We start from the raw sequence: 14,631 nt of genomic DNA, 5'->3' as shown, positions 1-14,631 counted from the left end.
CCTACCAGCCGGTGGCAGCCGGGCCTCAAGGGAATCTACTGGTAATTAAGGTACTCCTTTTAATAGAGCACCGGAGCAAAGCATTAACACTTGGTGAAAACATGTGATCCTCATATTTAAGCCATCCCCTCCATTTATCCCAGTTGCTGTCACTCTGGGGCCTCGGGTTCCGGACATAGACATGTGCAAACAACTTGTAGATGCAATCTAAGCAATAATTATGGAGCTCAAATCTAAGATCATGCCACTCGTGCACTAGTGACAAGCATTAAACACAACAAGATTGCAGCAACAATAACTTCACAAACTTTATAGATAGACTGATCATAATGTAACAATTCATCGGATCCCAACAAACGCAACACCGATTACATCAGATGGATCTCAATCATGTAAGGCAGCTCATGAGATGATTGTATTGAAGTACATGGGAGAGAGAGTACCAACTAGCTACTGCTAGAACCCGTAGTCCATGGGGGAACTACTCACGGAGCATGATGGAGAAGGCTCCGGGGGTCGATCCCCGTCCCGGCAGGGTGCCAAAACAGGAACTTCTGACCCCCGAAACTAGGTTTCGCGATGGCGGCGGCGCTCCGGGAGTCTTTCTGGAGTATGATGTGTTGATGTAGGGTTTTCGCGTCGCGAGGGAATATATAGGCGAAAGGGCGGCGCGAGGGGGTGCCCGGGGGGCCCACCCCATATGGCGGCGCGCCCCCCTCCTTGGCCGCGCCCCCCTATGGTCTAGAGGTCGTGGGCCTCCCCCTGGCTTTCCCTTCTGGCTCCGTGTGTCCCTCGGAGAAATAGGAGGTTTGGCTTTTGTTTCGTCGAATTCCGAGAATATTGCCCGAACAGCTTTTCTGGAACCAAAAACAGCAGAAAACATGAACTGGCACCTCGGCATCTTGTTAATAGGTTTGTCCCGGAAAATGCATAAAAACATTATAAAGTGTGAGCAAAATATGTAGGTATTGTCATAAAATTAGCATGGAACATCAGAAATTATAGATACGTTGGAGACGTATCAGGTGGTAAGTGGTAACTACACCATTTGGGGAAGAGGTTATCACATTCCTCGTTTCGCACGCAACCAAACACCATGGTAAGTTTCTTCCAAGCATAAAACAGCCTAGCAATCGAATTGCCTGCTGTTTCTCAAACCGAGCCCAAGTAGAATTGCTAGCATCTAAACGTAGTGTCAATGCTAGCCCAAGCCACGTTTCTACTCATACGGGAGTTACCTAGCCAATTTTCATGTGATGGCACGAAAGGGGAAAACCCGGTGCGAGCAACCAATCGCGTTCTAAGATTTAGCTTTCTTTAGCTTCATATGCACCGGATATTAAGATGAATCCTCTAAACATAGGATAACATACATCATAGGAGTATTTGAGTTGATCAGTTGAATATAGTTATTCATACTAGGACCTATTAAATGCAAAGACAAAAATGTACTCCCTCCATCCTCAAGTAAAATAGTGGACATCTAGCTCTAAACTTTGTACACAAAAGATTGTACTCCTATCTTTTCAATCCACTTTAATTGGTTCTCTCTCATCGCACGGAAATCAAATCCAACAATATTGAACACATATTTTTCTTGTTTTCTACATGCAGTTAGCTCATTGAAGGTGAAAAAATTAAAGAGGAGAGATGCATACTTTCAATATATTTTCACTCTACTTCATAATTTACCTTGAAAAGCTAGGTAAACATTACATGGACAGTCAACGTACCTGAAAACAAACAGCTGGTATTCTGCAAAAAGCTTTCTTCATATACCCAAACGTTAATGCCGTTCAGGATTTGGTTAACTGTGGGGGATCAAAAGAACTACAGGAAAAAAAAGCTTCGCAGACAACCAAGGACAAAAGAATACCCCATTCAGCCACCTGAAATAGTGTGTTGATGGAGTACCTCCAGAACCACCCATAATGGTAACCTGGTAAATGGTACTACCTCCGTTTCAAGGAATAAGACGCACGCATATTTCAAGATGAACTTTGACCATAAAAATTGAGCAATGAAATCTTGATTATATTATATGTGATTAGTATCATTAGATTCGTATTGAAAAATACTTTTTAATAATATTAATTTCATACAAATAATCTTTATCTATTTGAAGTAATTCTTAGTCAAACAAAAAACACGTAAAACGAGAAAACCCTATTCCATAAAACGGAGGTAGTACTAGGAAGTGTGAGGCGGCGCACACCACGCCCGTGTGTCTATAGGACATCGTGGAGCTGAATAACTGCTCTCTGCAGTCGTTTTGACGGGCTACTGAAGCGCGGAGTTTAAATGAGAGCCGTCTTGAGAGGTTGCAACCGTGCGGTGCAGATTTACTTAACCGAACCCTAGCTGCACAATGCATTGTTGCGTGCTCACAACAACAATGATAATGAGCAAAAAAAGAGCAAACATAAACAGCAAACTTTTCATATACTTGCGTACCGCAGATAGGGCACTCTTCATATACTTGGGTACCGCAAGTTAAGTAAGATAACAGGCAATATGAAACAAAGAGTCGGAAGAAGTCTCATCACGTGAAATGTACAGAAAACAAAAGAGTGGCTATGTACTTCTTGCACTGCCTAAAAATATACACGAAACTAAGCACTGGCTGTATTCATTAAGCGACTTGAGGTCTCGAGCTTATGCACATAGCTTTTGAACCAACTCTCAACAGGAACTGCCTTTTCTTCAGATGGTTCACTGTATATCACCTTGAACCTGCAATTCACCTTGTATGGTCAAGTCTGAACTTGTGCAATTTAATAGAAATAACAGAGGCAAGTAGAATCCAAGATGTCACCAAAGCAGTATCTAAACAGGAGGAGATCCATCCATGGTAGCACCAATAGCTTCATCATAAAGGGAAACCTAAGCACAAAAACAAAATGGATATGAACAGAAAACATTAGTTGCTAAGTTGAAATGGCACACGTAAAGAATAGAAGGGCATAAGAAATTAAATGCACATTTACTGAAAAACGCAAGAGAATTAAAGCTGAAAGTATCTACATTAAAACACATGGTTGTAAGAAGCAGCGCCTACAGACAATCGAGCACCTCTCGGTACACTACATTTCTCGTTTCCGTGGAATCTAGTGCTATAGCAAGAATATTGAACATAAAATATTAGGTAGATATTTTATCACAATTTTTGACACTACACACAACGTTTGTAACCATCCAGACCAAAGAGGACAACCTAGGCCCACAGTAATTCAACTACAGATTACTAACAAGGTAACTTGGATGAAAGTAACTTAGAAATAGAGCACCACACTAAGCAAATTATCATTATCATGCAGTAACAAAGACAACAGTAACAATATTTATGTCTTCTATTACTAAATTGGACTGTATCTTTCCACTAAAATGCTAATGTTCAGATTCATAAAGGCAAACGATTAATATACTTTCATGCTAAACCTTAGATAGAACGTCTACTGGAGACCCAGTGTAGCATAAGTCGAAAATGCAAAATCACATAAATCCCAATCATAAAATCAAAAAACCAAATGGTACAGTTGTACTTGATTTACTTAGATTAAAACATTATCATATAATTGGCTGAATAGGGCTCAGCTAATGTCATATATATTATAATCGGCTGACATTGTCCCTATATTATAACCAAATTTTAAAAAACCGAAACAATCCTGAATCTTAATATATGCCATACCCGGGTGGTAGAGGCATTGAACAGATGAGATAGCAACTATCTACCATGACAATACCTACTGGAATTATCCCGAGCAGCTCTTAAATCAAACTGCAAAATAACATGACACTTCTATGACTGTTTCTCGCTAACTGGTTGGAGATCAACTAATCCTGAGCTGCTATCCGATCGAACTGCACAATGACATGAGACTTCTACAAATGTCTGTAGAGAAAGAGGACATGGCCAGGACGATCAACGATAGCAGCTGGTTCACCTCGCCTCCTTTCTCCCTATCCAGAGGCCTCGTTTCATGTATCCACCAACTACCAGTTAAGTTTTTGTGATAGCCTTCCTCTATGATTTAAAAATTAGTTACCATCCCTTGCTTCATGAACCCACCAAAAAATCAGATGAAACTACAATTAAACCACAATGTAGATGCCTGATCCTTAATTGCAAAAGGCCAAGGTTGAGTAAGTCACGAGAAAAATATTATCATAGCCATCTTATATCATCTAAAAATTATTTATCGCTCTTTGCTTTATCTTGGATCATGTTTGCACAAAAACAATGAAAACAGAACTCAACTAAACCGCCAAGTAGAGATCCTGAACTGCAAAATACCAAAGTTGAGTAGTTCATCATGGAGAACGTGATCCGACAGTTGAGCTAACGGAGGTGCCGAGTGGTGATGGGTGTTGGCAGTGCCGACACCCATCACCATGAACACCTTGTCTTCCAGGTCCCATCACCCATCACCAGGATAGCCCACCTGCAGAGGAAGCCGAGCGGCACGGGGAAGTAAAGGATCCAGGTAGTGCCAAAGCTCAAGAGAGCGGCATGGGTTCTCATTGCTAATGGTTTGACTGTTCATGGCTTATCTACTGATTAATATTCATTACACATACTTGAAGGCGTCCTACTTCCATTTAAAAGAGTTCATTGGATATTCTAATAAACTCATTTAGACAGAAAAAGGGAGACTCACCCAGCCATCTGTATTAGTAGGGCACCAGTCAGTTAAACTCCAATATACATGAGTAATTTCCATCATAAGTCAGGTGAGAAAATAGAGTTCCATATAACTGCAGACAGATAATTCTATTTAATGGGAAGGTCATTCAGTTACGTAATATTGCAGTGGACGTAAATACAATATTAAAAATATAGAAATACAAATAAGATGAGACTACATGGCCACGAGCTCGTCAAATATGATATATCATCTGCCCTATATTGCCATTATCGATCAAGTAATCTTCGGCCATTTGTAACCCCGACACAACAACAAAACAACCGTAAGGTGTCTCAGCTGGAACGAAGAAACCGGAAAAACATCAATAATCCAAAAAGAAAAGGCATGAACAAACAGATGAAAGTGTATAGTACCAGTTCAATAAATTAGACACTTTTGGAACAAAGGTAACTGAAATTGGAAATCGTCCTGCAAACAAACCAAAACCATGTTAATTTGACAAAGAACAGAGGAAATCACTATACATAGAGAGAGATAAGAAATGCAGAGCAGATCTCTCTTAATAGAGGCACAAGCTTTTGAATGAGCTTCCGCTTGCAACCATACACAACAGCTCTTGCAATAGGCAAGACAGGAAAACTCGCGACTGCAGAAATAAAGAGGACAACACAAAAGCAAAACAGCAGTTATTATGTGTACTGTTCTTCAGATATAACCATGAACATCTATGGACTAAATTAAATAGTATATCATATATGTATTCATGTTAATGTAATTAATATGCTTTTATGTTCATATTTCTTTGAAGTTTATTGTGTAAAACAATTTTTTCGTTCAATGTCAGCGACAACTGAATTTTATCTTGTGAAGTCGAGCACAGGAAGAGATGAAGCAAAATAATACCAAGAAGTAGAATTTTGATCTTCTAAAGTCATGCACTGACAGAAGATATAGAGCAAAAAAACACGAAGTTGTCATCAACCTAATCAATCTAAAAGGACATGCCACCGGCCGATATCTATAAGCAACAATTGATCTCCTAGTAGCCCTAAGGCCCTAACTAAAGTACCGAGGGAGAACTAAACCAGCAGGATTGGATGGACAAATCACAGTGGAGGAAAAAAAGTAGGGTTCTTCACATGCGTTTTTTGCTTAACGAAGGAAAGCAGCGCTGTAAGAAGGAGCAATCATTGTCAATGCTGGTGAAGTGGCAAATATGACATGCTCAAACAATCAGCCCTAGGTGATTACCATGTAAGATTGCAGAAAAAACTAACATGCCCAATAGTTATACTGACAGACCAGGCTCATTCGATACTACATGGTAGGGAAATCAAACGTACTGAATTAATCAAACACACATAATTAATCAAAATATCTAATAACCAATCATGAATCAATCGTGTAGTGCTCACCTCTATTGCGGCGGTATTCAGTGATATATTCCTAAGAATTCTTTTGTCATAGACAAATGGGTGGGAACCTTGGTGAACTAGGCAGCACGGAATAGCAACACCAACAATGTCACCTTGCCTCTTGTTGACAATGTAGAGTTGAACGCCAGGCTACCCTGATGCAACTGCCAGAGTGTTAGTAGCCAGACTTTCTTTCTATCCAAGTCTGAAATCACCAAGCTAAGTTTGCACATGCTAGAAACACTAAAAAGTGCAGACACGAAGCAAACAAAACTCACCAGATGAATGTAGCATAGCAGATATCGCGCAAAGCAAGAATACACAGGCAGGCCATTGGCAAGTCGTCAGTCCACCATGGACTCCTCTCTCCGATCTGGAGTGACCTTCGTCCTCATGTCAGATTCAACGCCCGGGGGCCGGGGAGCAACAGCAAGCTTCAGACATTACCTCATACTCTCCTGATGCCCTGCACGGCGAGCTTGGGACATTGCCTCATACTCTCCTGATGCCCTGCACGGAGGGTCGAGCCACGGCAGTTGTAGAGCCAGAGGCGACTGTGGCGCTAGCGTTGGCAAGGACGGGCTTCCACCGGAGGGATAGTGGCAAGAGGAGGGAGGCCTGAGCGCTGCCCGTTGAGGTCATCCATCCTGCATGCCCACTCACGTAGACACGTACGGCCAAGAATGTTCGTCTTCTGTTGCCGCCGAGAATCGTTCTCGAGCGCGACGGAAAGATACGGCAGCAGGACCTCCTCCATCCGTGTTCGCCGCTTCAGTCCAACCGCCATGGTCGGCTTCCTCTTCCTTCACTATCCTCCGCGCTCAGATCCGGAATAGATGGCCGAGCAGACGGCGGCAGTGCTAGCCGTCATGCAACCACACCGCGGATCGGCTGATGAGGTCCCGCGGCGGTGCTGGCCGTGGCGCAGTCACACCGCGGATCGGCCGGTGAGGTCCTGAGAAGCCGCATCCGGCAAGCCGGCGACGGAGGCAACACAAGGTTGTTGAGGCCGTTCTGGTCTCGCTGGGCTGGCTGACCGAGTGACCGGGTCGTCGAGGAGCGAACCTCTTGCTGAACCTCAAGGAGGAGGGGTAGAGGCGTGGAGGAGTGGATGGCAACATGAGATGGTGCGGCAAGTGACGAGGAAAAGGAGAAAAATAGGGCAAGTGGGGACCGTCTCCTCCATGCCGCCATTCAACACGGTGGCTCTGAGCGGAGAGGGAAAGGACAAAGGAGGACGGGAGCTGGGGAAGAGTTGACAGAGAACGTCTCCCGGGCCTGCGAGGGACGCGTGGCTCCATCCTGGAACTACTCCTCAGTTCTATCACCGCTTTGACCACAAACGAAAACAAATACAGAAGCTAATGGTTAAATAAGAGGCCTGCCCATAAAAACATAACTAATGGAGATAGAATTGAATGGTGGAGATAAAGTTAACTGATTTACATTGTGCACGTTATATTCCCAACATGGAAGATGTGAAATATCATGTATTGGATAAAGGGATAGGAACAGAAGATTCTCCCTGAATAGAACGGCCAAAATCTCGGACAAGCAAAAAAGTAGCAGTGTCAGCGATTTAAAGTTTTAGACAAGAACAAACATTGCATATCAGATACTTTTGTGACATACAAGATGACTGTCTTTTACTCACACTATCAGCAACATTGTTGAGATGACAAGACACTTGCCCAGATGCCCTACAAGATGATTTAGGAATGGCTATCCCCAGACCAATCATTGTATCCAAAAGGTAATTGTCAAAAGTAACAGAAGCTAGGAAACTATAGAAACTAGCAAATGTCGACAAATATTAGATTCTAAACAGCAGGTCAACAAAGGCATAATGGAGTCAGCATCAACTGTTTTAATCAGCATTTAGAAGTTCCCTCTGCCTCCTGAAGAAGTTCCTTAGAAATAGCAGCTGGGTCTACCTCATAGCTATCTTTGGGGACATTCGGAGCTTCTTCCCCTGTCATCCTGTAAAAAGGAACCTGATGTGAAAACCGAAACATCTCTTCTTTTGGGACCCTCTTGATGGCATCACGGTCCTGATGATGCTGGAAAACTGTTCGCAATCCAGTAACCTTAATCAAGGGAATAACAGAAATTCCATGGTCTTTATCATAATCATCCAGTACCTCAACCAGATCATAGACATGAAGCACATCATCAGGAGTATCTTCATTCCAATCAGGGGACCAATTTCGGTACAAAGCCCAGATATCACCTTTCCGTGGATATATTTGGACCACCCCACGTGGACCTTTCTCGAATTTAATCTGGTGAGAAAACATGTTGATAATATCAACGGTTTCATATTTACCAATCCAGAAATCACCACATGTCTTTATGAAGCCAGAAGAAACCCAACTCAACGGTCCAAATTCACTGTTCGTCCTTGATGCAAGATAACTTATTTTGACCTTAAACGGATTCACGGAAATAAGTTTCTGAATATATGCGTAATAACGAGGCATACCATCTTCGTCATCATATGAAGCCCAAATTTGGTCAGTCTGAAAAGATTTCTCAGTACGATCCTTATCAAAATCATGGAAATCAGGATCAGGAACAGTATAAGAGAAAGGGTCGTCATCTTCGTTTTCAGAACCTGCGCTATTAGCAGAACCATTCTCCTCAGGATCAGCGCAAACATCTTTGTTTGTAGTACCATCATCTGATGCAAGAGTTTCATTACCCTCAACATGTCCGTTAACCACGTGTTTTTTGCTCGCTTTTCCATCAAGAGTAACTTGGAATGGTTTACTTCTCATCTCCCCTAGCTTCTCCCTCAGATCGCTTTTCATCTTGTCAATCAAAATTCTCCTGATATCTGGCTGAGAGAAAGTCTTAGTTACGCTGATCCGAGTAGGTATGGGTCTCCAACTGGGTACACCATTAACACCTTGAAACTTAAAGGTTTCACCGTTGGTTGAAAATGGTATATTACAGCCTGGTGTTCTAACACAATTGGCCCATGGACCTGAGAGAAAGGAGGAAGAACCAACTCCAGTTTCTTTACCCACAGTTTTCATCTTCTTTCCAGATGCACCAGCACCCATGCCATGGCTAACATTCTCCATATTTGCTTTCCTTTTTAGAAGATTGTGCTTCCTCTGTAGAGCATCTTCCCTTCTTGCTGCTGCTTGTGCCTCCTCCCTCTCTCTCTTAACTTTCTCATACGTCTGATGAACCATATTAGCAGCTTGAGTAGCAGCAGCAGATGATGCAGTAGCACTAGCAGCACCAGCTGCCCTTGAGAACGAACCCCACTGGAAATTTCTGCTAGTGCTCGCATCTTGAGTTGCAGCACTGATGTTTGAATCCCGTACTGCATGAACATTCTCAGTCGGTGGCACCGGCACCTCTTTCGCTAGAAATGGCTCACGGCAGCTAGGGCAGAGAAGATTTTGATTTAAATACACTTTGAGATATTCAAAATTCATCTTGCATTTATTGCATGAAGTCCAAAATGTAGGATGTGTTGCTGGAGGTGGAGGTGGAGCAGGAGCCTGATGGTGAGGAGGCGGGCGCTGCCGCACTGCAGATGTTGCTGATCCTGTCTTTTGCTTGTTTGCCTTTGCTCTGGAAGCGGGCGCTTTTGCTGTGAAATTATCGAAGCCATTGGCTGCACCAGGAGCTACACTTGTCTTATTTGATTGAGATGTCTTCTGCTGTAGTACAAACAATTTCCTTTTTTGGTCGTACAGCGCTCTCTTGGTTTTATCGGACAGCACATTCCATGCCTCTTTAACAAACTGGAATGCACCATCAGCACCCACAGATTTGTTCTTGTCGGGATGGAGCTGGAGCATTAACTTCCTGTATTGTTTCTTCACAGTTTCATCATCTGCCGACGTGTCCACGGAAAGGATAGAGTACCAGTCCCTCTCGCCAGCAATCTTCACCTCCGAGGTAAGGTAAACATTCAACATGGTGATAAGCTGCACAATGCCTTCAAGATCAGGAAAAAGTGTACTGGCCTTGAGAGCGAATTTCTTGGCCCCTTGCAGGTCCCGGGACTCAAACTTCTTCTCTGCAATTTCCTTCGCCCTAAGGGCCTCATCCTTGTTGCACTCCATTCCAACGAGGCTAAAAAAGGTACACACGCAGCCACGCACTCACAATGGATTCGGACAAATGTCAGATATCAGATCGCCGTTACAACTTCCACCAATCAGTGCCGCGCCATCTTCCAGCAAGCAGCGCCGAGCATGTGGCGATCTAAAATGCACAGATACGTAAATTCGCCATTTTGGAAAGGCACCAATACGGGGATACGAAAATATATGTATAGAAGCTACGAACAGCAGATTACCTTCTTGGTTGCTCTCCTGAGGATGTCGAAGCAGCGCCAAGCCTCTCCAACTGACAAAGTTGATCTCTGTTCTAACTCCAAGTTCCAAAAGGGATAGAATTAGATTTTTAGTAAGTGTACAATGAACATGGAGCGGCAAATCAAATCATTAGTTATCTGTGCATCACCTTTAGTAAGGCAATGGCACGAGGAGTGAACCTTGGATGGGTGCTGCTGATGCTACTGCCTGCGAGAGCAAAGTGGGGGTCGGGGTCTAAACAAGCGAGCTGCCGCCGGCCTACCTGCCTCCGTGCCGCGCTGCTGGCTGCTGACTAGCCTGCTGCTTGAGAGGGTCAGAGGGCTGAGGGTGGAGTCGGGGAACGGGGAGGAACCGCGGAAGGAGAGGAGCAGCCTGCAGGAGCTCGCCGCCGGCTCAAAGGAGAGCTCAAGGAGCGGAGCGGAGGGAGCGGCGGTGGTCTGGTGAAGGCCTACTGAGGCGAGCGGCGCTGACGTGTTCCGGTGAGGGCGACGGATGTGAGTGGCGCGGACGTCTTCCTGTGAGGCCGGCGGAGGGGAGCGGCACCGCGGTGGTCTGGTGGAGTCCGGCAGAGGGAACGTCGCGGCGGTGATCTGGTGGAGGCCGGCGAAGGGGAGCGGCGCGGCGGTGGTGGGAGATCCGGAGATGGCTCTTGGCGGCGCGGTCGTACATGGGAAGCCGATAGGAGCAGTTCGGTGGTATAGAGCAGGAGCTTGAAGCGAGTAATAGTGCCGGCCCGCTCACCCAGATTCGGCCCACACAGATGCGAATGCGATGGTATTTTGAGAAAGGAAAAAGCTGGCAATCCCCCGGAGGATTGCACGCACCGCATCCTCCTCCTCCAACGAACGCCACGCGTCCCCAAACGGGCCCACACACCACCGATGCTTTCTTCTCCGCTCGTTTCTCTTTCCCGTCCCGTACATCTTATCTCCTCTGATTTTCCCCAAATTCATCGGTCCCCTTCCATGGAGAGGACGAAGTGAGATGGAGTTCGCGAAGCGCCGCCGACCTGCCGTAGGTTCTCCATGCTGCAACGCCGCCGCCGTCGTTTCCAACATCGCCACGCCACCGTCGCCCAAGCCTTCCTTCCCCTGCCTTTGTCACCGCTGCTTCCGGCGGGACAGCGCCGCTGCTAGGGCATGGCGGCACTGCTCTCAAAGTGCATAGAAGCTGCTAGCCATCCGCCACCGCTCGCCATCGCCGGCTGCTGCTGTCTCTCCATATGCTGCAAAGTTAGTTCGCATCTGCTTCCATCGGTCGCCGAAGCTGCTATGAACCACCGCCGGTAATGCTACATAAGGCCGCCGGCGCTGCTACAAACCGCCGCCGGCACTGCTACGAACCGCCACCGGGCTGCTGCAAGCCATCCACTACCGGTGGTGCTACGAACCGCCGCCGGCTCTGCTACATAAGGCGGCCGGTGATGCTACGAACCGCCGCCGGCACTGCTACATGCGGCCGCCGGGCTGCTGCAGGCCATCCACCACCGGTGGTGTTACAGACCGCCGCCGGCGTTGCTACATACGGCTACCGGCGCTGCTACATGCGGCCCCCCGGCGCCGCTGTAAGGTGCAAGCCATCGATCACCGGTGGTGCTATGGACCGCCGCCGGCGCTGCTACATACGGCAACCGGCGCCGCTACATACGGCCCCCGGCGCCGCTGCAAGCCATCCACACCGTCATTGCTACAAGCGGCCGTCGGTGCTGCTATGAACGGTCTTTGGCTCTGCTACGAACAGCCTGCGACGGTGGTACGAAAGGCCACCGGAGTTGGTACAACGCCGGCGCTGCTGCACTACTGCGAACCTCCGCCGAGCTGCATCAAGTCGCCGTCTTCTTCCCTGCAGGTTGGTTGCGTGCTGCAGCAAGCTGCACCGCTGTTGATGCAAGGGGAATAGGTTCGACGAGCGTCACCGCCCTCGGTGGCGGTCATGGCTGACGGCAGAGCTCCGCCGGTCCCTGACTGGTTGATGGGCTGAGCTGTGCGGGTTTTTTCCTTCTAATTTGTCGGTGGGAGCGAAGCAGAATTGGGGAGAGACGAGGCCGGGGAAAAGAGCTGCTCTGCTTCGCACGGAAATATCGACGGCTATTAGTGAAAAGTTAACCAGATCGCAGGGCCGCGGACCCGGGGGATCGGGGATTTGATCCCCCGGGGGACGCTCAGCGTGCCCCTTTGAGAAAAGTCTACTTTACCCTCATAACATTTTTCCAAGAAACTTGAAACTTTTGTACGTGAGAAAAGGTTATTCCTAAAGGAGATCTCGAGGTAAACCTCTCACTTTATCCAGCACCCCCTCACCCCAAATTAAGGTTGATCTGATGTAGATGCCTTGAGGGACAACAAATATCATGTAAAAAACCTAGAAAAAACATCCCATGGAAGATATTGGACTGTTTTTTCGCCTGGCCAAATCAAGGTTTGATATACCAGCCATCAGAGTTCTTACACTTGGTAAAACCACTATGATTGAATAATTTGTTTAGAAAAACTGAGTTGTCTGGGCCAACAAAAGCCTCAACATTGCATTCAAGAAAGTAGGATTTATTGGAACCAAGAAAAGCTTAGGCAAAATAGCAGGTTCAAAGTAAATCATGTGATCGGAACCTACATGTTATTCCAGCAACATATGTATGCCCGCGGACAATACAAACCTGGATATCATGTTCTACCTACCCGTAGATTCCAATAGTAAAAGACCACAAACCTAGAAAAAATAGTAGCTTGTCAAACAACACAGTTGTATTATAGATGCAAAAGTAGCATACATGGGTCATACAATAATATGAAGTTTCATGCATATATGCACCTATGAAAAATAGTAGCTCGTCGAGCAACACAAAGTAGCATACATGGGTCATGCAATAATCTAAAGTTGCGTACATAGAGTTTCCTCTTGAACCATCTCGCTCCCTTGAGAGTCGCGCAGAGCTCTCACCGCTCGGCTCCTCTTCCCACTTCCTCCATCGGCGGCGGCGTTTAGAGTGAGCTTGGTATAGGCAGCCAGGCACCCCTATACATTAGTTTTAGTTGTTGTTTTAAGGATGTGTCTCCCCTATAGTGGGGATTGGCGTTATGACGTGTGGGAGATGGCTACTGGGGCACTCGGGCTGCCTCTGGTGGCTGGTGGCGATGCTCCCCTTCGCCATGACGCTTCGGAGGTTGGAGCCGAAGATGGTGAGGACTGAGGAGTAAACTCGTTCCCCTCATGATAAATAAGCTCGATGGTTCCCCTTCTCCAAGCTCAGATGTGGGTGAAGGGTACCCGCCGCTCAACTTTGCTACTCGCGACCGTCGAGGTGTTGGATGCGGGGATGGGGTTAAGCAAGTGCATGTTAGATCACAAGGAGTTAAGGCGGAGTTCAGCGATCATAGTCCAAAATTTTCATTGCTCGAGGAGGATCTCCATGCTGGTGTTCTTGAGATCGTTGCTGGGTTTGAAGCTTATCAACATCGGTGGTTCTTCAAAAGTGACGTCGCCCTTTGCGGTGATCGATGGGTTGCCTACATTGGAGGCTACCCCTCCCACTGCATTGGTCGATTTGCGGTCTTCTCCCATAGTTTCTTTTGGTCGAAAGGCGACCGTTCCTTTTATTCTCGGGCGGTGAGCCAGATGGGAGGCAGTGCTTCTTCTCTGCGAGTTCTATGGTGTTTGTCTCGTCATCCCAAGTGGCATCGTCCCCGGTGGCGGTGATGTTGCGCTCGTGCAGGAGAATTGTAGGACCCGAATGTGTTTTCCATCAGGTTGTTGGGGGTCCTCTTTGCATAATTCAGGGACGACCAAGTTGTTATTTCCTGACTTCGTTGAGTATGTATGTAATATGTGATGGGTTCGTTGCATGGAAAACAAAAAAAATTCTACCGCGAATAAGAACAAATCCAAGATCCAATCTAGGAGAAGGCAAGATCTAATCTATGAAGATCGAGGCAATGAGATGTATGTGAGACTAACCCTCGAAGATTCCATAGCCTACGAGATTAGATCTCCTTGTTGATGTAGTCGACCGTCCTGTGCTGCAATCCGGCAGCACTTCTGTACTCGGTCGTGCGTACGGTGTCGATGAAGCCCATCCTCTCTCCATTCCAGCGGGCAGCGGAGGTGTGGTAAATCCCCTCGGAATCCCAGCAGCACGACGGTGTGGTGGTGGTGTGGAGGAGAAAATCTGCAGGGCTTCGCCAAGCCGGAGCAGATGTGTAGTGGAGGAGAGAGGGTGCGCTAGGGCTAGGG

The 14,631-nt window shown here is 46.5% G+C and overlaps 1 protein-coding gene and 1 long non-coding RNA gene across 3 annotated transcripts; both read right to left on the bottom strand.

The window, feature by feature from the left end:
• Window positions 1-2,520: 2,520 nt before the first annotated feature.
• LOC124682666 lies at window positions 2,521-6,546 on the bottom strand. The gene is made up of 5 exons (XR_006996366.1): window positions 6,343-6,546; window positions 6,065-6,219; window positions 5,063-5,295; window positions 2,816-4,985; window positions 2,521-2,733 (listed from the first exon to the last, which is right to left on the bottom strand). It is a non-coding gene; the product is annotated as an uncharacterized LOC124682666 (long non-coding RNA).
• Window positions 6,547-7,649: 1,103 nt separating this feature from the next.
• On the bottom strand, window positions 7,650-10,891 carry LOC124683825. Of its 2 annotated transcripts, none has more exons than XM_047218269.1 (3): window positions 10,553-10,891; window positions 10,386-10,456; window positions 7,650-10,291 (listed from the first exon to the last, which is right to left on the bottom strand). In XM_047218269.1, exon 3 carries the CDS (start codon window positions 10,147-10,149, stop codon window positions 7,936-7,938), a length of 2,214 nt encoding a protein of 737 aa, XP_047074225.1. In that variant the 5' UTR covers window positions 10,150-10,291; window positions 10,386-10,456; window positions 10,553-10,891; the 3' UTR covers window positions 7,650-7,935. The 2 variants fall into 2 exon arrangements, with proteins under 2 accessions (XP_047074225.1, XP_047074228.1); XM_047218272.1 differs by having other exon boundaries at window positions 10,386-10,451.
• Between the last annotated feature and the right edge of the window lie 3,740 nt (window positions 10,892-14,631).

Source organism: Lolium rigidum, chromosome 1, assembly GCF_022539505.1.
Source record: "Lolium rigidum isolate FL_2022 chromosome 1, APGP_CSIRO_Lrig_0.1, whole genome shotgun sequence".
Lineage (NCBI taxonomy): Eukaryota > Viridiplantae > Streptophyta > Magnoliopsida > Poales > Poaceae > Lolium > Lolium rigidum.
This window is presented reverse-complemented; position numbering and strand designations above follow the sequence as displayed.

What these genes read in the sequence shown, in the direction of transcription:
- LOC124683825 (XM_047218269.1), bottom strand. Translation starts at nt 10,149, where the DNA reads ATGGAGTGCAACAAGGATGAGGCCCTTAGGGCGAAGGAAATTGCAGAG.